This window comes from Oncorhynchus tshawytscha, linkage group LG02, assembly GCF_018296145.1.
Source record: "Oncorhynchus tshawytscha isolate Ot180627B linkage group LG02, Otsh_v2.0, whole genome shotgun sequence".
NCBI lineage: Eukaryota > Metazoa > Chordata > Actinopteri > Salmoniformes > Salmonidae > Oncorhynchus > Oncorhynchus tshawytscha.
In genome coordinates, this window is record NC_056430.1 from 37,819,081 (window position 1) to 37,845,141 (window position 26,061).

Below are 26,061 nucleotides of genomic sequence, written 5' to 3' on the forward strand. Positions count from 1 at the left end.
ATCATGCTGTGGGGATGTATTCAGCAGCAGGGACTGGAGGACCAGTCAGGATTGAGGGAAAGATGAACTGAGCAAAGTACTGAGAGATCCTTGATGAAAACCTGCTCCAGAGTACTCAGGACCTCAGACTGGGGCAAAGGTTAACCTTCCAGCAGGACAACATCCCTAAGAATACAGCCAAGACAACGCAGGAGTGGCTTCGAGACAAGTCTTTGAATGTCCTTGAGGGGCCCTGCCAGAGCCCAGACTTGAACCTGATCAAACATCTCTGGAGACACCTGAAAATAGCTGTTCAGCAACACTCCCCATCCAACCTGACAAAGCTTGAGAGGATCTGCAGAGAAGAATGGGAGAAACTCCCCAAATAGTTGTGCCAAGCTTGTAACGTCATACCCAAGAAGATTCAAGGCTGTAATTGCTGCCAAAGAGGTTTCAACAAAGTACTGAGTAAAGGGTTTGAATATCTATGTAAATGTGATTTCAATTTTGTATTTTTAATACATTTGCAAAAAAAAATAAAAACCTGTTTTTGCTTTGTCAATTATAGGGTATTGTGTGTAGAATTATGAGGGAAAATAAGAATTTAATCAATTTTAGAATGAGGCTGTAAGATAAAATGTGGAAAAAGTCAAGGGGTCTGAAAACCTTCCAAATGCACTGTATACTACAAACAAAATGTAAACTCTTTCCCCTTTTACACACAGTGCATTACTTTTCCAGAAGTTGCGTAAAGGCTCACAACCAAATTTGACACAAAAACCACACCTGGTTACTGATGAACAAAACATGACAAATACATAGTATCATGAGGACTATAAAGCAGGTTTAAACAAACAGAACGTTAGCTCATCTTATCTATCACATCCTCTCATCATATCAGAACATGAAAAGCCCCACTCTCTGACAGACATGCTTACGGGCTCCCAAGTGGAGCAACAGTCTGAGGCACTGCATCTTAGTGCTAGAGGTGTCACTACAGACCCTGGTTCGATCTCGGGCTATATCACAACCAGACATGATCGGGAGTCCCATAGGGCGGTGCACAACTGGCCCAGCATCGTCCGGGTTAGGGGAGGGTTTGGACGGGGAAGGCCGTCATTGTAAATAAGAATTTGTACTTAAACTGACTTGTCTAATAAAATATTAATAAAATAAATAAGAACTACAGCAGCCCCTCCACACAGATCAGAAAGAACTCACACATTTTTCTCAATGAGCAGCAAGACATTTAAGCAGCCTATGAAATCCCCCCCTTTTTTAAACTCTTCAGAAATATGAGCTGTAGTTCTAGTCTAGCTACAAGAATGTGGTCATTCGACACTTTCCTTCATGCAGAAACGAGCAAATGCTAACGCTAGCATTTAGCCCAACATAGACCTCTAATCACTCTACCACCATCTTATCAAACCCTTATATCTGCAGCAATCTTACTGATGTGCCAACCTGATACAACACAAGGAACTAGATGGTAACTTGACATTAAGAATAATTGGTGGGACTTGCTTTAACTCTTTACGTATTTCTCTTTAAGTATTTTTATGGTAGTGGAAGAAGTTTAAAAATGTTTTACTTAAGCAAAGAAGTTAAATATAGTCAAATAATTTGTCTGATTACTTTGGATAGTGGGGCAATTAGATCACATATTTCATCACAAATAACTACTCACTACCACACTTTTTACACTACTACAGTACATGCAAACTGTAATAATAGAGTACAGTAGACAAGGCATTGTTAAAGTTTAAAATACATTTAAACAACTTCTATCCCAAGCATTTATCCCTTACCATATATTTTGTTAATCAAAATGATAACGCTGTTAAAAGCTATGACGTGAATAGATAAATAGCACAGATAAATAAATAGAGAAATAAAGTATGAACACAGGGATGGAAGACCTAATGGATGGAGGGATAAAACGAGGTTAAGTTAGGCTGGACACATGACATCTTTAACAATGCTTTTTTTCTGATAAAAACTAGTTCATTGCATCTGCTGTAGAGCCCAGTTTCATAATATTACCATATGTCCCAGCTGCTTGCCATAGTTTTAAAGTATTCCTGACAAAACAGGCCTTATTTTAGAACATTTTTCACCCTGCCAGCTCCTATTAGTTCTATTGAGCATCGTGGCACCAACTCGCCTCCCGAACGTTCTATTCCCAGCTTATTGTTTTACGTCACAATGCCTGCTTTGCTATTGTTGGCAATGAGACCTGCCCACCGGTCGTTCGATTCCATTAATTTACTATGGGCTCGCGCTACTGTCCAGCTCAGTCAACGTTCTTTTGGCAGTTTTCAACCTTGGCTAAATTTTGACTCGTTCTATTGTCCAGCCTAGTTAGGTTGAATAGATTGGTATGATAAAGGAATGAACTTATGGTTGAAGGTGTGGATGTTGTGTGTGTGTGTGTGTGTGTGTGTGTGTGGGGTAGTAGTCATTGCTGTTCTGATTTCAGATTTGAATATCAGAAAAGTAGACAAAGGTGCCATACTCTTTTTGTATTTTATTTCACCTTTATTTAACCAGGTAGGCCAGTTGAGAACTAGTTCTCATTTATAACCTGGCCAAGATAAAGCAAAGCAGTGCGACACAAACAACAGAGTTACACAAACAAAACGTACAGTCAATAACACAATAGAAAAATCTATATACAGTGTGTGCAAATATAGTACGATTAGTGAGGTAAGGCCATAAATAAGCCATAAGGGTGAAATAATTACAATTTAGAAATTAAACACTGAAGTGATAGATGTGCAGAAGATGAATGAGCAAGTAGAGATACTGGGGTGCAAAGGAGCAAAAAAAAAAAATATGGGGATGTAGTTGGGTGGGCAATTAACAGATGGGCTGTGTACAGTTGCAAAGATCAGTAAGCTGCTCTGACAGCTGATGCTTAAAGTTAGTGAGGGAGATAAAAGACTCCAGTCATTTTTGCAATTCGTTCCAGTCATTGGCAGCAGAGAACTGGAAGGAGAGGCGGCCAAAGGAGAAGTTGACTTTGGGGATGACCAGTGAAATATACCTGCTGGAGCGCGAGCGGGTGCTGCTATGGTGATCAGTGAGCTGAGATAAGGCGGGGCTTTACCTAGAAAAGATTTATAGATGACCTGGAGCCAGTGAATTTGCCGACGAATATGAGGCAAGGGCCAGCCAACGACAGCATACAGGTCGCAATGGTGGGTAGTATATGGGGCTTTGGTGACAAAACAGATGGCACTGTGATAGACTGCATCCAATTTGCTGAGTAGAGTGTTGGAGGCTATTTTGTAAATTACATCACCGAAGTCAGGGATCGGTAGGATAGTTAGTTTTACGAGGGTGTTTGGCAGCATGAGTGAAGGATGCTTTGTTGCGAAATAGGAAGCCGATTCTCGATTTAAGGAGTTTACAGTGCAGGCAGCGATCGGTTGAAGAGCATGCAATTAGTTTGACATGCATTTAAGAGCAGTTGGAGGCCCCAGGAGTGTTGTATGGCATTGAATCTCGTCTGGAGGTTTGATAACAGTGTCCAAAGAAGGGTCAGAAGTATACCGAATGGTGTCGTCTGTGTAGAGGTGGATCAGAGAACCACCAGCAGCAAGAGCGACATCTTTGATGTTAGAGGTCGACCGATTATGATGTTTCAACGCCGATACCGATTATTGGAGGACCCAAAAAAAATAAGCCGATACCGATTAATCTGACACTTTATTTATTTATTTGTAATAATGACAATTACAACAATACCGAATGAACACTTATTTTAACTTAATATAATACATCAATAAAAATCTATTTAGCCTCAAATAAATAATGAAACATGTTCAATTTGGTTTAAACAATGCAAAAACAAAGTGTTCGAGAAGTAAAAGTGCAATATGTGCCATGTAAGAAAGCTAACGTTTAAGTTCCTTGCTCAGAACATATGAAAGCTGGTGGTTCCTTTTAACATGAGACTTCAATATTCCAAAGTAAGAGGTTTAAGGTTGTAGTTAATATAGTATTTATTGGACTATTTCTCTCTATAACATTTGTATTTCATATACCTTTGAATATTGCATGTTCTTATAGGCACTTTAGTATTGCCAGTGTAACAGTATAGCTTCCGTCCCTCTCCTCACCCCTACCTGGGCTCGAACCAGGAACACAACAACAACAGCCACAAGCAGCGTTACCCATCGCTCCACAAAAGCCGCGGCCCTTGCAGAGCAAGGGGAATAACTACTCCAAGTCTCAGAGCGAGTGACGTTGTAACGCTATTAGCGCGCATCCCGCTAACTAGCTAGTCACTTCACATCGGTTACACCAGCCATTAGGCTGATAGGCTTGAAGTCATGAACAGCGCTGTGCTTTCGAAGAGCTACTGGCAAAACGCACTAAAGTTTTGTTTGAATGAATACTTACGAGCCTGCTGCTGCCTACCATCGCTCAGTCAGACTGCTCTATCAAATATCAAATCATAGACTTAATTATAACATAATAACACAGAAATACGAGCCTTTAGTCATTAATATGGTCAAATCCGAAAACTATCATTTAGAAAACAAAACGTTTATTATTTCAGTGAAATACAGAACCGTTCGGTATTTCATCTAACGGGTGGCATCCCTAAGTCTAAGTATTCTTGTTACATTGTACAACCTTCAATGTTATGTCATAATTACGTAAAATTCTGGCAAATTAGTTCGCAATGAGCCAGGCTACCCAAACTGTTGCATATACCCTGACTCTGCGTGCAATGAATGCAAGAGAAGTGACACAATTTCACCTGGTTAATATTGCTTGCTAACCTGGATTTCCTTTAGCTAAATATGCAGGTTTAAAAATATATACTTTTGTGTATTGATTTTAAGAAAGGCATTGGTGTTTATGGTTAGGTACAGTCGTGCAGCGGTTGTGCTTTTTTCGCAAATACGCTTTTGTTAAATCATCCCCCAGCGTTGAATCGATTATATGCAACGCAGGACACGCTAGATAAACTAGTAATATCATCAACCATGTGTAGTTAACTAGTGATTATGATTGATTGTTTTTTTATAAGGTAAGTTTAATGCTAGCTAGAAACTTATTTTGGCTTCTACTGCATTCGCGTAACAGGCAGGCTCCTCGTGGAGTGCAATGTAATCAGGTGGTTAGAGCGTTGGACTAGTTAACCGTAAGTTTGCAAGATTGAATCCCAGAGCTGACAAGGCGAAAATCTGTGGTTCTGCCCCTGAACAAGGCAGTTAACCCACTGTTCCTAGGCCGTCATTGAAAATAAGAATGTGTTCTTAACTGACTTGCCTACTTAAATAAAGGTGTAAAAAAATATAGAAACAAAATCGGCAAAATCCCCCCCCCCCGATTGTTAACAATCGATTTCCGATTGTTATGAAAACTTGAAATCGGCCCAAATTAATCAGCCATTCCGATTAATCGGCCGACCTCTAATTGATGTATAAAGAGAAACAAGTCGGCCCGAGAATTGAACCCTGTGGCACCTCCATAGAGACTGCCAGAGGTCCGGACAATAGGCCCTCCGATTTGACACACTGAACTCTGAGAGGTACTTGGTGAACCAGACAAGGCAGTCATTTGAGAAACTAAGGCTGTTGAGTCTGCCGATGAGGATGTGGTGATTGACAGAGTCGAAAGCCTTGGCCAGGTCGACGAAGATGGCTGCACAGTATTGTCTTTTATCGAGGTGCACCCATGACCAGCTCGGAAACCAGACTGCATAGTGTAGAAGGTACGGTGGGATTTAAAATGGTCGATGATCTGTTTGTTAACTTGGCTTATGAAGACTTTAGAAAGGCAGGGATCTTTAGGGATCTCAGACAATACGAAAGAGGTTGAACAGGCTAGTAATAGGGGTTGCAACAATTGCGGCGGATAATTTTAGAAAGAGAGGGTCCAGATTGTCTAGCCCAGCTGATTTGTAGGGGTCCAGGTTTTGCAGCTCTTTCAGAACATCAGCTATCTGGATTTGGCTGAAGGAGAAATGGGGAGGCTTGGGCAAGTTGCTGTGGGGGGTGTGGAGTAGGGGTAGCCAGGTGGAAAGCATGAACAGCCGTAGAAAACGAGACCCTGGTCATATAACTATGGCTGGCCAGAAACAAGTGGTGTGCGACAGGCAAATATGAAACAGAACCAAGCTGTGAGAAGTTACACAAGGGAGACTTGACTTGGACTGAGCAAGGGCGTAACAGACCACTCAACTTGGGCACAAAAGGCAATTTATGGGTGCATTAACGGTTTGAAAACACAGTGATAAAAAGAGTTGCTTATATTCTGGCCCAAGACTATTCTGCACTGCAATCAAATGAAGTCATTAACTTTAAAATGGAGATGACTGGCTATGTAACAGCCTAAGTATTTACGACAAGGCTTTGATGTACACACCATGATGGGACCTAACACTTGAGACAAATGACTAGGCAGCCTAAATTATGTTGATTTGATGTTATCCTTTTGATAGCATTATTCAGTCAAGACATAAGGGCTCCAACGCAAATGCATATATTTTGCCAACCAGCTGACAATGTGTCAGTCTGTTTTCCAAACAACATATTTACTTTTGGGACTTGGCAGTATGAGTGTAAAGATTGGCAGGCCCATTCATAGTGATTAAACCCCTGCTAAAATGATTATCATCTCAGACACTTAATAATATTATAATAACGCTGCAATGTATTGAAGTACTATCTCTGCTGACACCAGTGTCGTCACTAGCTAGTTAAGACAGCCACAAAGTGATTTTTTTATTTCACCTTTATTTATGATAAACCCCACCTACTTATTTATTTTGTATCTGATTTTAAACCTTAACCACACTTCCCACCTGGACATTTCTACAACTCAGCTAGTCATATTAAATCAAATAATTGTGTATTAATCAGACTACAAGTCAGCATGCAATGCTGTCAAAAAAATGTATTAGTAAAAAAAGTGCATAAACAGGGACAGCATTTAGTCACCCGATACAATTCCAGTCAGTCAATATAATCGACAACTGTCATCAGAAATCAAACGATATGAATCCGACAGTGGGGCGCCGCCTGGCCCACTAGTTGGTCAGAAGGTTCAAATCAACGTTTCATATCGAGATGTAGATGTACTGTAGATCGAATTGCACTCAAAAATGTTATTCCCTACTATGGGTCATTTTAGCGGCCTATCCCGGGGTAAAAACACTTAAAATTCCATTACGTACCTTTTTGACGAAGGGAAAGGACATCAGAAGATAGTCTAGTCTAGTTTAGTTACAGCACAATAAAAAATAAAAAAAAATTACAGCCTACTCGGAAATTACGATATGAAATGTTGATGTGAACCTTCTGAACTAGTGGGTCAGGCAGCGCCCCACTCTCTGATTCATTACGCGTCGATTATATCGACTGATTGGTTCTATATGGGGTGATTTCGCTTCTGAATGTAGGATGATCACAGAATAGCAGTTGTACTTGTAACTGGATGCAACACACATTCAGTGCTTAGTAAACGACTCCTGGCGGGAAGATACAAGCACACAAGTTTGTATAAACTGGACAGGTATGACTTGACCAGCGTGGTTGGCCAGGGAACATTAGCTAAATGAAGCAAATGTTATCAACGCATTTCACTCCACTGTTATGGAAGATTAAACAGGTATGACACGCACACATTATAACATGATGTATAAGTGATTTTTTTAAACAAGCAATTCCATCGTTTGCCGATGCGGTGTTTGCTCAGTTAGCTAAGCTAGCAAAAAATACTAATGTTCGTTTACACAATCATTCAATCACACAAGGTTGGCAACTATACATACCAGACCGCGGTGATGGTAAAATGGACCTTTGTGTTCTGACTACAGTTATTAATATATTTCTATAGATATTAGCCAAGTAATGAAAATGCCATTTTCACAATAAGAGAAGTCCATATGCACTGTCCAGTTTAGCGCCTAAACTATTCGTGACGATTCTAGACGGATGTTCTTCTTCTTCTTCTATGACGTTTAACGTCGGTTGGCATCCCATATGCTGCATTACCGCCACCTACTAGACTGGAGTACAACTCCCTTATTCTTTGCTTGAAAATAAAAAATGTAATCAATAAATACCCTACCATTTAACAATTTCAAAATTATATAAAATTAAATGAATACCACCCTACTCCACTAATTAAATGTATTTATTCCTACCTCATGCCATCATCCTGAAAGGATGGGACATCACCACTTAACACACCCTGTAACTCTTCTGATGTCAAGTCTCGCACACCAAAATACCTCTCTGCTGCCACCACAAACTACATTTTCTGCGACTTCCGTTGCATCCCTGCAGTACAGTTGATAACCTTTGCTATAAATGCCAAAAATCCAATCTTACTGAAACTTATAACTTTTTGGCCTCTCCCCCTGTACTGGTATATCTCTACTACCCCCCCAACCCATCTTCCTCTACTTTCTTCACTACCTATGACAACTTCTGCACTACTCTAACCCTGGAAACCTCAATCTGCCTCTTTCGCACAGGACATTTCTGATCCCCAGCCCCATGGGCACCCCTACAGTTAACACATTCCGCTACTTTCCCCAATACTACACATTCCTTTGTCTCATGCCCTTCTGCACACTTCTCATACCTTGGAGGGAGCTCCTACACACTGCTGCCACATGCCCATAAGCTTGACACCTGTAACATCGTAATGTATTCGGCACATACACTCGTACAGTTTAACTTATATATCCTAACTTCACCTTGTCGGGCAAAGACAACTTCAAAACTCAAAAGAACAAACAATGACTTCTGTTTCCTCACTCTCCCCACTCTGTCTGCGTTGCATCAAACGACGAGCATCACATACAACGGGAATCTTTCCCCTCAACTGGTCAACTTTTATATTTACTGCTACCCAGTTATCCCTCCTTTTATTTGTGCCCTTTCCTTGAGAGTGAGTGAAACAATTCACTTTACTTGCCCCCATTTGTTCTACTCTGAGCACCTTCTCCCTCTGACCAACAGAAATACAAACAATATCACCAGACCACTTCTGGTTACCCTCACCGATTCCACATTACCCAACTCTTTTTTCACCCACTATGAAACCACAAATTGATTAGCCAAAAGGCAAGAGTCCACTTTTTCCATAAACTTCACTCCTACTGCCACAGACTCATCTTTTTCCTGACCCTTGGTGCATACCTCTGTCTCTGATAACTTCACACCTACCACCTCCGATATTTCACCCTCATTCATGTCCATTTCTCCTCCTGTCTTCAGCTCCCTCTGCTTACACTTTCTAACATTATTCTTGAAACAAACCATCTCACTTTTTCCCACCATTTTTATCTGACTCAAGCTCTCCCTCTACTTCCCTCTCTCCCTCTCTTTTTCCCTCCATTCCTCCTCCATTTTCCAAGTATAAACAGCTTCTAAACAGCTTCTACCCCCAATCCATAAGACTCCTGAACATCTAATCAAATGGCTACCAAGACTATTTGCATTGCCCCCACCCCTCTTCTACGATCCTGCAACTCCCTGTTGTTATCTATACATAGTCACTTTAATGACGCTACCTACATTTACATATTACATCAATTAACTTGACACCGGTGCCCCAGCACATTGACTCTGTATCAGTACCCCTGTATATTGCCTTGATATTGTTATGTTACTGCTGCTCTTTAATTATTTGTTACTTTTATCTCTTACTTTTTAAGGTATTTTCTTAAAACTGCATTGTTGGTTAAGGGCTTGTAAGTAAGCATTTCACTGTAAGGTCTACTACACCTGTTGTATTCGGTGCATGTGACAAAAAACATTTTATTTTATTTACAGCATGGCCAATGGATTCAAACTTTTCATGCCCATGCAGTTGCGAGTCAATGTTTACAGTGCATTCGGAAAGTATTCAGGCCCCTTGACTTTTTCCACATTTTATTACGTTACAGCCTTATTCTAAAATGGATTAAATTATTTCCCCTCATCAATCTACACACCATACCCCATAATGACAAAGCAAAAACAGGTTTGTTGAAATGTTTGCAAATTTATACAAATAAATTAACTGAAATATAACATTTACATAAGACTTCAGACCCTTTACTCAGTACTTTGTTGAAGCCTCTTTGGCAGCAATTACAGCCTCAAGTCTTCTTGGCTATAACGCTACAAGCTTGGCACAACTGTATTTGGGGAGTTTCTCCCATTCTTCTCTGTAGATCCACTCAAGCTCTGTCAGGTTGGATCAGGAGCATCGCTGCACAACTATTTTCAGGTCTCTCCAGAGATGTTTGATCGAGTTCAAGTCCAGGCTCTGGTTGGGCCACTCATGGACATTCAGCGACTTGTTCCAAAACCACGCCTGCGTTGTCTTGGCTGTGTGCCTAGGGACGTTGTCCTGTTGGAAGGTGAACCTTCGCCCCAGTCTGAGGTCCTGAGCACTCTGTGGCAGGTTTTCATCAAGGATCTCTGTATTTTGCGCCGTTCATCTTTCCCTTGATCCTGACTAGTCTCCCAGTCCCTGTCGCTGAAAAACATCCCCACAACATTTTGCTGCCGCCACCATGCTTCACCGTAGGAATGGTGCCAGGTTTCTTCCAGACGTAACGCTTGGCATTCTTGCCAAATAGTTAAATCTTGGTTTCATCAGACCAGATAATCTTGTTTCTCATGGTCTGAGAGTCCTTTAGGTGCCTTTTGGCAAACTCCAAGCAGGCTGTCATGTGCCTTTTACTGAGAAGTGTCTTCTGTCTAGCCACTCTACCATGAAGAACTGATTGGTGGAATTCTGCAGAGATGGTTGTCCTTATGGAAGGTTCCCCCATCTCCACAGAGGAACGCTGGAGCTCTGTCAGAGTGACCAGTGGGTTCTTGGTCACCTCCCTGACCAAGGTCCTTCTTCACTGATTGCTCAGTTTGGCCAGGCGGCCAGCTCTAGCAAGAGTCTTGGTCGTTTCAATCTTCTTCCATTTAAGAATGATGGAGGCCACTGTGTTCTTGGGGACCTCGACACAATCCTGTCTCAGAGCTCTACGGACAATTCCTTTGACATCATGGCTTGGTTTTTGCTCTGACATGCGCTGTCAACTGTGGGACCCTATATAGACAGGTATGTGCCTTTCCAAATCATGTCCAATCAATTGAACTTACCACAATTGGATCAAGTTGTAGAAACATCTCAACGAAGATCAATGGAATCAGGATATATCTGAGCTCAATTTCGAGCCTCATAGCATGTGATCTGAATACTTATGTAAATAAGGTATTTCTGTTTGTTTTTTTAATACATTTGCAAAAATTCTAAAAACCTGTTTTTGCTTTGACATCATGGGGTATTCTGTGTAGATTGATGAGGATTTGTATTTATTTAATCAATTTCAGAATAAGGCTGCAACGTAACAAAATGTGGAAAAAGTCAAGTGGTCTGAATACTTTCCGAATCAACTGTATCCTTTTGAGCTTGGAAAAGAGGCCATTTCAGACCAATGCTTTAAATCCTTAAACCCAGACTTGGACCACACACCCTCTCCACCGAATAGCAGGCAGGCGAAGCAAAATAGTGATTGCTTTGCAACGCTTGCAGTTAGCCACGGATTACTCCCAAACCACTCATTGTTGAATATGCGATTTTTGACTTGTTGTGTAATGTTTATGTCCAATGGCCGATGAGCACCGATGAGCACCGATACCTTTTATCATCATTTATTTTCATATGACAAGGCTTGAAAAGGATTTGCCAGTAGATTGTTGACGTGGTTCATGACGATGACTGCTTGTCTATCTTGCTAGCTAAGATTTTGAAAGTTACATGATCAGTCCAATCAAAGCTACGGTAGATATAATGTGATTTGACGTCATTTTATCTGTGGCCAATGACGTTGAGCCTTCTTGGATGGACACTTCTAATGTAAATCTATGGCAGTACCCAAGGGGACTTGAACTGTCTAGTTCTCACGGTAGATTCTGCAGTGATCTAGTGTCCCCATGAGTGACAGAATACTGAACCAATCACGGCGCAACTAAAGACGATTACCAACGCCTACACTCGGTATATTCCACTGGCTGCCCCTCTAACCACAGAAAGCACCGAGCTAGGCTGAAACACCTGCATTTTGGAGCTGCCTTACTCAAGAAAGAGACTTTGTTTGTAGGCGGCATTATTAAGTCATTTTTTAAATATTGTTTGCAAATTGGTATGTGACATGAATGAATGCCAAAATAACACGCAAAACAGGCAACAACAAAAATATACAGTACCAGTCAAATGCTTGGACACACCTACTCATTCAAGGGTTTTTCTTTATTTTACTATTTTCCACAAATATCACATATGGAATCATGTAGTAACCAAAAAAGTGTTAAACAAACCAAAATATATTTTATATTTTACATTCTTCAAAGTAGCCACCCTTTGCCTTGATGACAGCTTTGCACACTCTTGGCATTCACTCAACCAGCTTCACCTTGAATTATTTTCCAACAGTTTTTAAGGAGTTCCCACATATGCTGAGCACTTGTTGGCTGCTTTTCCTTCACTGTGCGATCCAACTCATCCCAAACCATCTCAATTGGGTTGAGGTTCGGGTGATTGTGGAGGCCAGGTCATCTGATGCAGCACTCCATCACTCTCCTTAATCAAATAGCCCTTACACGGAGGTGTATTGGTTCATTGTCCTGTTGAAAAACAAATGATAGTCCCACTAAGGCGGATCGCTGCAGAATGCTGTGGTAGCCATGCTGGTTAAGTGTGCCTTGAACTCTAAATAAATCACTGACAGTGTCACAGCAAAGCACCCCACACCATCACACCTCCTCCTCCTTGCTTAACGGTGGGAGATCATCCGTTCACCTACTCTGCGTCTCATGAAGACTCGGCGGTTGGAACCAAAAATGTCAAATTTGGACTCATCAGACCAAAGGACAGATTTCTACTGTTCTAATGTTCATTGCTCATGTTTCTTGGCCCAAGCAAGTCTCTTCTTATTATTGGTGTCCTTTAGTAGTGGTTTCTTTGCAGCAATTAACCATGAAGGCCTGATTCATGCAGTGTCCTCTGAATAGTTGATGTTGAGATGTGGCTGTTACTTGAACTCTGTGAAGCATTTATTTGGGCTTCAAATTCTGAGACTGGTAACGCTAATGAACTTATCCTCTGCAGCAGAGGTAACTATGGTTCTTCCTTTCCTGTTGCGGCCCTTGTGAGAGCCTGTATCATCATAGCGCTTGATGATTTTTGCGACTGCACTTGAAGAAACGTTCAAATGTCTTTATTTTCCATATTGACTGACCTTCATGTTCAGTAAAGTAATGATGGACTGTCATTTCTGAATTGCAGAGCGCCAAATTCAAACTAAATTACTAAAAATATTTAATATTCATGAAATCACAAGTGCAATATAGCAAAACACAGCTTAGCTTGTTGTTAATCCACCTTGCATGTCAGATTTTTAAAAAAGCTTTTTAGCGAAAGCAAACCAAGCGTTTAATGTAAGGACATCTCTCTCAGCAGACAAAACATTACAAACAGCTAGCAGCAAAGTAGATTGATCACGAAAGTCAGAAAAGCACCTTTGATGATCTTTGGATGTTTGCACTCACAAGACTCCCAGTTACACAATAAATGTGTAAAAGATATAAAAGATAATTTTTATATCTAAAATACCTCCATTTGGTTGGCGCGTTATGTTCAGAAATCCACAGGCTCGAGCGGGCACGACGGGGCAGACGAAAATTCCAAATAGTATCCATAAAGTTCGTAGAAACATGTCAAATGTTTTTTATAATCAACCCTCAGGTTGTTTTTACAATAAATAATTGATAATATTTCAACCGGACCATGCTTTCAAAATAGAAGGCACTTTCCTCTTTGGATTTTCCTCAGGTTTTCGCCTGCAATATCAGTTCTGTTATACTCACAGACAATATTTTGACCGTTTTTTTCTATCCTAATCAGACAATTGTATGCATATTCTAGATTCTGGGCCTGAGAAATAGGCAGTTTCATTTGGGTACGTTTTTCATCCAAACATCAAAATACTGCCCCCTACACTCAAGAGTTTTTTTTAACAAGACACACCTGTTAATTGAAATGCATTCCAGGTGACTACCTCATGAAGCTGGTTGAGAGAATGCCAAGAGTGCGCAAAACTGTCATCAAGACAAAGGGTGGCTACTTTGAAGAATCTCAAATATAAAATATATTTTGATTTGTTTAACACTTTTTTGGTTACAACATGATTCCATGTGTTTTATTTCATAGTTTTGATGTCTTCACTATTATTCTACAGTGTAGAAAATAATAAAAATAAAGATCAACCCTTGAATGAGTAGGTGTATCCAAACTTTTGACTGGTACTGTATATACATGTATACAGTGGGGCAAAAAAGTATTTAGTCAGCCACCAATTGTGCAAGTTCTCCCACTTAAAAATATGAGAGAGGCCTGTAATTTTCATCATAGGTACACAAAAAATCCAGAAAATCACATTGTAGAATTTTTTATGAATTTATTTGCAAATTATGGTGGAAAATAAGTATTTGGTCACCTACAAACAAGCAAGATTTCTGGCTCTCACAGACCTGTAACTCTTCTGTCCTCCACTCGTTACCTGTATTAATGGCACCTGTTTTAACTTGTTATCAGTATAAAAGACACCTGTCCACAACCTCAAACAGTCACACTCCAAACTCCACTATGGCCAAGACCAAAGAGCTGTCAAAGGACACCAGAAACAAAATTGTAGACCTGCACCAGGCTGGGAAGACTGCATCTGCAATAGGGAAGCAGCTTGGTTTGAAGAAATCAACTGTGGGAGCAATTATTAGGAAATGGAAGACATACAAGACCACTGATAATCTCCCTCGATCTGGGGCTCCATGCAAGATCTCACCCCGTGGGGTCTAAATGATCACAAGAACGGTGAGCAAATATCCCAGAACCACACGGGGGTACCTAGTGAATGACCTGCAGAGAGCTGGGACCAAAGTAACAAAGCCTACCATCAGTAACACACTACGCCGCCAGGGACAGACGTGTCCCCCTGCTTAAGCCAGTACATGTCCAGGCCCGTCTGAAGTTTGTTAGAGAGCATTTGGATGATCCAGAAGAAGATTGGGAAAATGTCATATGGTCAGATGAAACCAAAATATTACTTTTTGGTAAAAACTCAACTCGTCGTGTTTGGAGGACAAATAATGCTGAGTTGCATCCAAAGAACACCATACCTACTGTGAAGCATGGGGGTGGAAACATCATGCTTTGGGGCTGTTTTTCTGCAAAGGGACCAGGACCACTGATCTGTGTAAAGGAAAGAATGAATGGCGCCATGTATCGTGAGATTTTGAGTGAAAACCTCCTTCCATCAGCAAGGGCATTGAAGATGAAACGTGCCTGGGTTTTTCAGCATGACAATGATCCCAAACACACCGCCCGGGCAACGAAGGAGAAGCATTTCAAGGTCCTGGAGTGGCCGAGCCAGTCTCCAGATCTCAACCCCATAGAAAATCTTTGGAGGGAGTTGAAAGTCCGTGTTTCCCAGCAACAGACCCAAAACATCACTGCTCTAGAGGAGATCTGCATGGAGGAATTGGCCAAAATACCAGCAACAGTGTGTGAAAACCTTGTGAAGACTTACAGAAAACGTTTGACCTCTGTCATTGCCAACAAAGGGTATATAACAAAGGATTGAGATAAACTTTTGTTATTGACCAAATACTTATTTTCCACCATAATTTGCAAATAAATTCATTAAAAATCCTACAATGTGATTTTCTGGATTTTTTTCTCATTTTGTCTGTCATAGTTGAAGTGTACCTATGAATTACAGGCCTCTCTCATCTTTTTAAGTGGGAGAACTTGCACAATTGATGGCTGACTAAATACTTTTTTGCCCCACTGTATGTATTTTTTTAGCTAAACATGTGGGGCTCAAATGACGGGTCACCACTGCTCAAATTACACTGAACAAAAATATAAACCCAACATGTAAAGTGTTGGTCCCATGTTTCATGAGCTGAAATAAATACACCAACATTTTCCAAAAGCTTATTTCTCTCAAATTCTGTGCACATATTTGCAGTGGTGTAAAAAGTACCTCAATTGTTATACTTGAGTAAAAGTAAAGATACCGTAATAAAAAATGACTCCAGTAAAAGTATAAGTCACCCAGTAAAATACTGCTTGAGTAAAAGTCTGAAAGTATTTGGTTTTAACTATACTTAAGTATCAAAAGTATATGTAATTGCTAAAAAATATACTTAAGTAGCAATTCCTTATATATGAAATTATTTGGCACCATTTTTAGTTGTTTTTTTATTTACGGATAGCCAGGGGCACACTCCAACACTCAGACATAATTTACAAACAAAGCTTTATGTTTAGTGAGTCCGCCAGATCAGAGCCAGTAAGGATGACCAGGGATGTTCTTTTGATAAGTGTGTGAATTGGACCATTTTCCTGTCCTGCTATGCATTAAAAATATTCCATTCACTCTAAACATGCTAAATTCTCAGAGTATATTGTTGGTAACCTTTGAACCATATATGGTAGAGACATGGGGGTTGGACTGTCGTTTTTCTGTCGGAATGTTCTATTGTATAAACCTTGAATTAATTAATAATTTTATGGGTGAATACCCTACATTCTTTTATAGCAAAAACAGAACCAATAAACCCCTTCGTCTTAAAGAACATTTTTAATGCTGTTTTATTCATGACCAAGTCTGTATATATTTTTTAAATCTCTCTTAGTTTATGAAAAGCAGCAAACAAGTTAGTCACTGTATCTGGCCATAGGGGAGTAGCCCTAATGTGGCCAGTTTCTGCATATCGTGCAATAACTGGCCATATACCGGATTATCAATAGCCTACATTATCATTATCATCAACATACCTGTCAAAAACCAGGTGTAGCCTAATTGAAATGTTGTGATCACCACTTGTCCCAGCTAAACATTTTCTTCCTGTAAAATCATATGGACGGTAAGATTTTTTTGTGTAAAATAGCTCTACATAATACTGTACTGCACAGCTGTTGGTTTCTTCCAATAATCACATTCAAGTTCAGCGTGACCAACGCCGATGCAGCGTTCGTGAATCGTAGCCTGCACTGCTGTTAAACGGTAGGTCATGCACTTTAGTGTCATCATTGGCTGCTAAGGTATAATACAGCATGTTCTTGTTTTGCAGAAAAGAATGTATATTGTCAACGTGTGAGATTAGATTTTTCAAATAATTTGCATAAACATGATATCAGTTTACATATGTCAAGCCTTAAAAGTGACAACAACCAAATGCACCTGTTTAGAGTATGTAATGAATGGAACAGTGACTATTTCAGTCTCTAGTTGTATTTTGGTCCCAGTTGCCCTGTTTAAAAGATAAGTACATTAAGAGATTTCAAATTGGGACCAATGACCAGCCTCTGCATTACTCACCGGAGTTGCTTGGTTGCATTTTGTCCCACAAGGTGCCGGTCTGCATGTTGATTAACTAGTAACTGATCTATATTTTATATTTTAAAATAGTACACTTCACACAAAAGAGCACTGGAAATCAGATGTCTTAGTTATTATGAAGTATTACTGCGTAATAAATCAAATGAACTAATTTCTGCTGTATAATAGTTGTTGATTGACATGTTTCACTTATGCAAATACACATTCATTGCAATTGTCATCCTTATCTCCATTTTATACAGGATTTTGTAGTAGTATGAGAGTATACAATACAAATGAATAAAGATCAACTCCATAGCTCTGTCCCAGATTACTTTATTAGCATTTTAATTTTCTTTTTTATTCTCTATTTCTGTCAGAAACACACATTCTCATATAATCGCATAGCACATTTCCCTTCTATTTTGAGGTGAGTGGAATGTGAGCAGAGTATGTGGTGCTGCTACTGTGGCCTTTGATTGTTCTGTATGTGTCTATAATCAATCCCATTGGTGGTCCCTCTCTGGCAGAATATTTTACATTGAGAGTTCCATGACACTATACAAAGACCCTCTCCTTTTTAAATTGTACTGATTGTTGTCCACTGTCTCTCAAAGCTAAATCAAATCATGTCCTTCGACTGGAGAGAGTACCATGTCAGAGATGTTTTTTTTTTGTGGAGGGATCACAAAAAAACCTTTTGCTTTGTTTTTGCCACTTTCCATTTACCCATTTTATTGAATGATAAGTTCAGCTACAAAAAAAGTATATAATTTAACTGTAAATCAAGGCCTCAAGTGGTGTATCGATAAAAAGGTTAAATTTGCCTATCGTGGAAAAATAGGACTATCATGTCTGTGTATGCTCATGTATGGCTGTCTTTGTTTTGTATTTTTTCTTCAATGAGGAATGATCGGTTATTGAAACTAGCACCACGATCACATCCTGTGACTAAGTTTGCTATCTAAATGAGATTTCGTCAACTTTTAACATTGCACAAATATATACTACAGGCTCTCTGCTCTACAGAAAAATGTGATCTTAAAGGGTGAAAGGTGAACAGCAATTATGGAGTATGTAGCTTTTAACTATTTTTTTTGTTCTTTTGTGTTGTATTGCTACATTTGAATCTGGAACAGGTGATTGGTACCTAACTATTCTAGTCATCGTGGTCATCCCTGCCATGATCCCCATCATTAGTATCATGTTTTCCATCCCTCTCACTCCTCTCCTTCTCCTTCTTTGATTCCTTCACCACCTGGAGCAAGAGAAGAAGAGAAACAAACCTCAGGCAAATTCCACCACTTCCTGCAAATGCTTTCTTGTGAAACTACACTGTATAATGGATATCAAGGTGGATATAGAAATTATGGAACACATTTTCTTGATACCAGGAAATATTTGGAATGTTTACCTCTCCATCACGAGTCTCCACTGTCTTAATCACCACAGGCTTCCTGCTAGGGGTGTCTGGGGTATGGTCATAGCCTATGAGGGGATAAGCCAGTTTTAGATACTGTGCATGATCATTTATATACATCTAATAGATTATGGATATGTTAAATATAAAGACAATACTGGCAAGTATATGGGTATTTGCATGGAGAGGGAAATACATTGAGAGATAAAGACTAGTATTATTGCTAATATGATGGAACTCACCCCTATCACCACTACGGCCATACTGGGAGGGATGCATGGGAACAGTAATCCTAAAGAGAAATGAAGCAATAGGTTAGCTCAGGAATGTGTTCATAATCAGATGCGAGTAAGGATGTCCTAACCCTTATCCTCCTCACCTGCTCTCCTCTCCCTCCAGCAGCTTGCGGTAAGTGGCGATTTCTATGTCCAGGGCCATCTTGACGTTGAGCAGGTCCTGGTACTCCCTCAGGTGTCGGGCCATCTCGTCCTTCAGGTGGTGGATCTCGTCCTCGTGGCGGACCACGTTGTCCTGGTAGTTATTGGCCTCCACGCCAAACTGGTCCTCCATCTCACGCATCTGCCGCAGCAGAGCCTCGTTCTGAAAAATACACACATATATACAGTGAGGGCAGGAGGAAATGGGGGATTTTATTAATAGAGTATCTTGCATCTTCAGGATGCCCAGCCCACATGGGCTTATAAAACACTGTATTCCATCACTGGGGGAAGATTGGGGGAGATTATTGGGGGAGGAAATTATAAGGGATTTTGCTCACTCGCATCATCCTCTACTTACATGCCTGACGCACTTGGGTGATTCATGGCTGGCAGTCATTTTGGGTTAAGCCTGAGATCATTGTACTGTTGTTGCCCATTCAGCCAGTGTAAATTGGGGTTGATTACAGACAAATAGGCAAGTTCTGTGAGGCCTCACCGTGCTCTTCAGTGCATCAATCTCACAGCTGAGGGACTGCATCTGCCTCCTGTGCTCGTTTTGCTCTTGCTTGGCCTGCCTCATAGCATCAGTGTTACGCTTGGCAGAGTCTGTCAGGTCAGCAAACTGCAGGAGCAAACAACAAACACACAAATAAGAACAGGTGTTACTCTCTCTCTCTGTGTGTGTGTGTGTGTGAGTGATTAGGTCGTTCAAATTTGTGTGTGTGTCCATTGTTCCCGCCTCACCTTGGACTTGTACCACTCCTCAGACTCATACATGTTCTTGGAGGCGATGTTCTCGTACTGGGCCCTGATGTCCTTGAGGGCAGCGGTCAGGTCAGGCCTGGCAGTCTGGTCCACCTCTATCTTCATTTGCTGGGTCTGGAAACTCACCTGCACCTCCTGGATCTCCTGAGAAGACAAGAGCAAGTGAGAGGTCAATTGGAAAAAAAGGCCTCTAAATAGCAGGTTGAATCCAAAAAGGTATGATTATGCATGGATCATCATGAAGACCATGATTTGTGGTCGACCATTTCAGCAGCTGCATCTACCTCATCATGTAGCTTCTTGAGGAACTCAATCTCATCCATCAGAGACTCGATCTTCCTCTCCAGCTCCAGGCGAGACAGAGTGGCATCATCCACATCCTGGTTCCAGATCAAACTCTTATTAGTAAGTATTTCATCAACCCCCAAACAGGTTAAACAAATATTTTTGGCTTGATCAGATAACTCTAACAGTGAGTGGGATGCAGTATTATATCAACAATGCAATGCCATCAATATTGTGTTTTGTCATACGTATCTTAGTTTGTATTCATTAGCGCACACTGTTAAAACCGTACATTTAAAAAAAATGAAAACAAGCATTTCTTATTAGAGTAGTTCAGATTAGTCCCTCACCATTTCGGTCGGTTTGTTTCCATTTGGTTCCTACAGATGTAGGATCTTAATTTGACCACCCCGTTGCAGGGAACTTGCCTGCAATGCAGGACATTTAAAACTTGTAGTGTATTTGAGATTTAAAAGGCTTCTGAAGTTTGCAATTTCCACTTTGAAATTTTAGACTTGAAAAATGCATGGACCCCTACAAAAATGTCCATTAATTAGAATTCACATAATAATTCATATTTCCTGTTTCCGCAGGATTATTTTTCTGCTGTAGCAAGCTGGCTCAAATTAAGATCCTACATCTGTAGTGAAAACCCATGATTTCACGATTCTCAGAGTTGTAATATAATCATAATAATCAGCTCTATCTCAGCCAAACAGAAGATGTCACTGTTATGCGGGGCTATGAGGTAAGGGAAGCTTTGGGTTGGGCTCTGACATCACAACCGGCGTGCCAAATGTGATTATCCAGGCTGAGAATTTCAATCAGACTTTTACCGTCAACTATTGACTCGCTGCCCAATATATTGATTTGGTGTACATTGTGATGGTTTGAGTCTAGGGTGTGTTAACCTTGCGGAAGACAAGCAGGTTGCTCTCAGCATCAGATCTCTTCTGATTCTCTTCATCCAGTCTGTAAGAAGAAAATACATACAAGGAGAAAATATTTATTACAATCATGCATAGGCCTATGGAAATTCCTATTGTAGATTCATATTATCTATTTATGGAACCTCCGACCTCCATCTTAGAATACATAAATTAATGGAAATTCCCTATGTAACTCTTTATGGCACTTTAGAACTAATTTGATATCGTTCACAATACTTGGGTTATAGACTAGGTTTCGTCCAGCTCTGGACAAAGGAAGCTGAAGCCTTGGGACAGGATGGAACACAGTGGTAATTGCATAAGGGCTATCTGAGGGTTTGTCCCAAATCGTAAGCTATTCCCTACATAGGGGTCTGGTCAAATGGTGTGCACTTTATAGGGAATAGGGTGCCATTTGGGATGCAGATCTAGTATGTCTGGCTGGGTGTCATAGGTCTCCTCCTCAGAAAGAAGCATCAGCTGGCAAAAAGCCTCTGGATCAATTTGGTAATTCACTGTCCTGTAAAAGGATTTGGGAGCGTATCCAATGGGGTCAGCAGCTGCTACATCAAACAAATTTGGCTAATTACCACTTCTTGGAGGTTATCTGGACACACCCTGTCTTAAGCCTGACAGCTCTGGGCATTCTGCCACCAAAGTCTATACTACATAAGCCTAATAGTATACTGACTGGTCTGACTAAGACTTCCCTTTCCTAAATGTCAAATATACTTAACATTTATAAGCAGATTTAAAGCGTAAAAATATAAAGCCTGGTTGAATAGATATTCAAATAGGTTAAAACAGTTTGATAAATCTTTTGGTTTTGATTTAGTCATCATAGGACAGGGTCATAGAACACAGAGTGTCTCTTCCACTGTTGTGATGAGTCATCAAAAATGATATCATAAGTCCAATGATATTATTCAGTTCACACCATATCCACTCTGTATCTAACATGGAATCACAGCAGGCTCGCTGGGGATTGGCTGTCCTTGTGGTCAGTCACTTGATTGCTTGACGTGTGCGTGTGTTTGGGGGAGGGTTACTGCATGTGTGGGGCTTGCTGCCTCACCTCATCTTTAATTCATGCCATGTCACAGGGGTCCTTTTTTCCTAATGGGGTCCCAGGCACCGTCCCATCATCACAGGGGGACACTGAACATCCCCTAATGGAGCCACTCTCATTGAGTCACATTGATTTTTCCAGATGCTATTTTTCTCCCCACCTACACCTCCCCCTCTTCCTCCTCTACTGCCTCTTCCCTCTCTCATTCCCCTCCCTCTTCTGTCATCTCTCTACCCCTTGGTGAGGCAGGGAAGGGACATGGGGAGTGTTTGTGCGCTTACATGTAGTTAGTGGGTGTCTACAGAAATTGTAACTCAAATGGGGAAAAATACTGTTTCCCATAACTGGTTGTCTGGCTCTTTTCAAGTTTGAGTTTGAAGGAAAAATATTGTGGTTCGGTTTGAAAGGGCTGATGGAACTGCAGTGTAATTTAAAATTAAAAGTGTTATTGTCTATATTTACATTCCATGGATGCAGGAAGTTTCATCTTCCGTTTAATGGCATTTGTTTGATTTAATAAAACATATTTGATTAAATAATCTGCTTCAACAGTTGCTGAGATGTTCATTGAAAGTTTGTAAATACTGTATAAATGGTCAAGTAGAAATGTTCTAATACTGTAGTGCCTTGTTTTCCTTGGTGTCCCATTCATTGCTTGGTTATGATATGCTGAAGCATTTCATCTTTTTTATGTTGGATCCTTCCTGCCCAATGCCATGACATTTAGCGTGTTTGCACACACACACACACACACACACACACACACACACACACACACACACACACACACACACACACACACACACACACACACACACACACACACACACTGCAGTAAAGCACAGAGTGTAGTATGCTGCGGTGCTTTTGTGTTCATCCTTCCAAAGTGCCACACCCCAGCCAGCCCACCACTGCTGTTATGGAGTTTTGGGTTTTGAGCCCAAAGACCCCTGGTCCTGTATCAGTGTTTAAAATACAGCCTATAAATATTGTGGGGTAAGGGTCTGTTTAAAGATTAGTGGGGGTGATGGGAGGGTGGTGGTGGTGTGAAAGTCACAGATTGTACACAGACACACACCCTGTCCCCTCACTGCCCAGAACGTATCTATCAACATCAGAGTATAAAAAACTGCTAGTCTGCCAACTTCCTGAAATACATTCTCAATCGTTACACCCCCCTTTTCAAACACCACTATCTCCCAAAATCTCTCTACATCCCTCATGAACTTCCCAAACAACCACCCCCCCCCCTACTTCTTGCTCCCAACATCTTTCTACAGTACGTCACCCATGCACCCATGCACTACCCAAGCATCCTACAACCCTCCCTTACCTTAACCCTCACTCTCTCTCATCCGTGTCACCCACCTCTGTTTGATAAGGTTCATGTCTTCTGCCAGGTTGTCCCTCTCCACCTGGTACTGGTCCCTCTCCTTTCCCACGTGGTCCAGCTGGCGCCTCAGCTCCCTCAGCTCCTCCTGGAAGAGCTCGGTGGCCCGGTTGGGCTGTCCCTCCTGCTGCTGACCCTTGAACTGGCTCAGCTCCTGCTGCAACCCGCTGTTCTGCTGCTCCAGGTAGTGCACCTTGTCAATGAAGCTGGCGAAGCGGTCGTTGAGGTCCTGCAGCTCCACCTTCTCGTTGCTGCGGGTGGCCAGGAACTCGGCGTTGACCGCGTCGGCCAGCTGGAAGTCCACCTTTTCGTAGGTGAGACGGGGCGGCTGGGTGCTGGAGCGCTGGCGCTGCTGGTGGTGGTAGTTGGAGGAGCGAGTGGGCACCACGGGTGATATAGAGCGCATGTAGTGCCCGCTGGACATTGGCATGCGGGAGTTTGAAGGCGAATAGTAGGACATCGAGATGGGGTTGGGGCCCCCGAATGTGCGACGGTAGGAGGTGGAGGCGCGTCCTGAAGGGTGGTTCATTGAAGGGTGGCTCATGGTTGATATTTGGTGGCCTGTAATTTTGCTAACTATTTATTTCGAACTATCTATCTCTCCTTACTGTCTCTGTCTGGTGGAGCCGAAGGTGCCTGGGAGCAGGGAGTGAAGCAACAGGATGTCTGACTGAGGAGTGCTGTGGCTTTTATATACATGAGCTGGACATCCCATCTGCCTCACCCCCATCCCCCGCTGCCTCCCTGCAAACACCCCCTCCTCAGCCACACCCTACTTCCCTCCCTCCTAGTCTCCAGAGCCCCTGCCTCCTTCCTCTATCCATCACTCCTCAACATACATGAGTCTTAGGCCACTCCCTGGCCCACAGTAGCAGGCCCTCTTCCCCCTTTGTTTTCTCTCTCTCTCTCTTCCATCTGCCCCTCCCTTTTGTCCATAGCAGGAGGCCAAACTGTTTCCCATGTTAATGCCTTCATCTCTAAAGATGTCCCCATCGCCAAGCCCACCTCCCCCTCCTCACCTTGACAGCTGATATATCCTTCGTAGGATGCTGTGTCTGCTCCCTGCTTTTTTTTCTTCAAATCATCTCCTCCTCTTGCTTTGTCCCACTCCTTGTCACTCTATCGTCTGTCTTCTCTTTCACTGTTAATATCCTTCATTTATCTGTAATGGTACAGTAGATGTACATAAGTGACATCATCAGAATCAATTATGTAAGACATTGGAAAGTTGTTCAACAAAGTAATTTGTGCAAATAAATCCAGAAACAGACATTTGTTTTATTAATCAGGATTTTATATCACAACGCTCATTTGGTTAAGATTGCAGAGCTGAATTCATTTCCTCTTTCTCTCTCTTTCCTTTATTTCCACGGTAATGGAATACTTTATTGATATTCTGGCAGGCAAGGGCTATGACTGTGCAATTTAATCCTGCATGACCGACTGGTTTAGAGTGATCTCTGTTTGAATCCTGCTCAGCAGATTTCAGATCAACACTTTGTTGTTCTTATATTTAAGATCTGGTCATGTCCTCTGAGCTCAGACACAATGACAATGTAAATGTAGTATTTTCATCTTTTTGTGTGTATTGTAGTGAGGTGCGTACTGGAGGAAGAGAAGTCAGGCGCAGGAGAGCGAAAACTGATTTTCAACGGTGTCGTTTAATATCCATAAACCACCGTCAACAGAACAATACAATAAATGAGTCAAACAAAACCCGGTGAATATCAGCATACCGTGCATAAGCACTACAAGAAAACAATTACCGACAAGGACATGAGGGGGAACAGAGGGTTAAATACACAACATGTAATTGGTGGAATAGGAAGCAGGTGTGACAAGACAAAACCAATGGAAAATGAAAAGTGGATCAGCGATGACTAGAAGGTCGGTGAATTCGACCGCCGAACGCCGCCCGAACAAGGAGAGGGACCAACTTCGGCGGAAGTCGTGACAGGTATTTTTCAAACTGAGACAAAGGGTTTTAGAAAAAATGTATATTGGTTGACCAGTCTAACTTTTATTGTAACTAAATTAATTAAATACATAACGCTTACTTTGCAGTACATGGGTAGGCTCTGGACTGAGTAAGCCTTGAGAATCTGAGGAAGAAGCAGCAGGTTTCCAAGGCGATAGACTTCTTCATGTGTTTCTCATGAGTCCAGGGTGTGCTGCTGCAGGACAGAGAATTAGTGGTCTGGTAACAAAGAATTTGGAAAGTGACTAGGAGGAATGCTAGGTGTCCAGTAAGGTGTCATTAGCAAAAACCACCCCCCCACTAGTGAAAAGGAATCTAAGAAAATAAGTCAAAATTGACATTCCAAACAATTTAGTCATATTCAAAATATACAGAAGCATAATATGTTGATAACGAGTGAAA

The 26,061-nt window shown here is 41.3% G+C and overlaps 2 protein-coding genes across 4 annotated transcripts in view; both read right to left on the reverse strand.

The window, feature by feature from the left end:
• LOC112216301 (timeless circadian clock) overlaps positions 1 to 7,937 on the reverse strand; it is a 31,261-nt gene extending 23,324 nt beyond the window's left edge. For both annotated transcript variants that reach the window (XM_042298003.1, XM_042298006.1), the window contains exon 1: positions 7,772 to 7,937. The gene's annotated coding sequence lies outside the window, so the exon portion shown is untranslated. The remainder of the gene's footprint in view (positions 1 to 7,771) is intronic.
• Positions 7,938 to 17,702: 9,765 nt separating this feature from the next.
• LOC112216288 (plasticin) lies at positions 17,703 to 24,364 on the reverse strand. 2 transcript variants are annotated; one of them, XM_024376183.2, is made up of 9 exons: positions 23,660 to 24,364; positions 21,205 to 21,265; positions 20,293 to 20,388; positions 19,988 to 20,152; positions 19,740 to 19,865; positions 19,183 to 19,403; positions 19,055 to 19,095; positions 18,798 to 18,871; positions 17,703 to 18,641 (listed from the first exon to the last, which is right to left on the reverse strand). In XM_024376183.2, the coding sequence occupies exons 1-9, from the start codon at positions 24,223 to 24,225 to the stop codon at positions 18,543 to 18,545; spliced, it is 1,449 nt and encodes a 482-aa protein (XP_024231951.1). In that variant the 5' UTR covers positions 24,226 to 24,364; the 3' UTR covers positions 17,703 to 18,542. The 2 variants fall into 2 exon arrangements, with proteins under 2 accessions (XP_024231951.1, XP_024231945.1); XM_024376177.2 differs by having other exon boundaries at positions 19,046 to 19,095; positions 23,660 to 24,362.
• Positions 24,365 to 26,061: the final 1,697 nt, after the last annotated feature.

Bases quoted from the DNA above. Each gene is read 5' to 3' on its own strand.
- LOC112216288 (XM_024376177.2), bottom strand. From the start codon at position 24,225: ATGAGCCACCCTTCAATGAACCACCCTTCAGGACGCGCCTCCACCTCC. The intron at 21,266-23,659 runs GTGGGTGACACG...TTCTTCTTACAG, and splicing joins ATGAACCTTATCAAACAGAG to ACTGGATGAAGAGAATCAGA. The intron at 20,153-20,292 runs GTAGATGCAGCT...TTGTCTTCTCAG, and splicing joins TCAAGAAGCTACATGATGAG to GAGATCCAGGAGGTGCAGGT.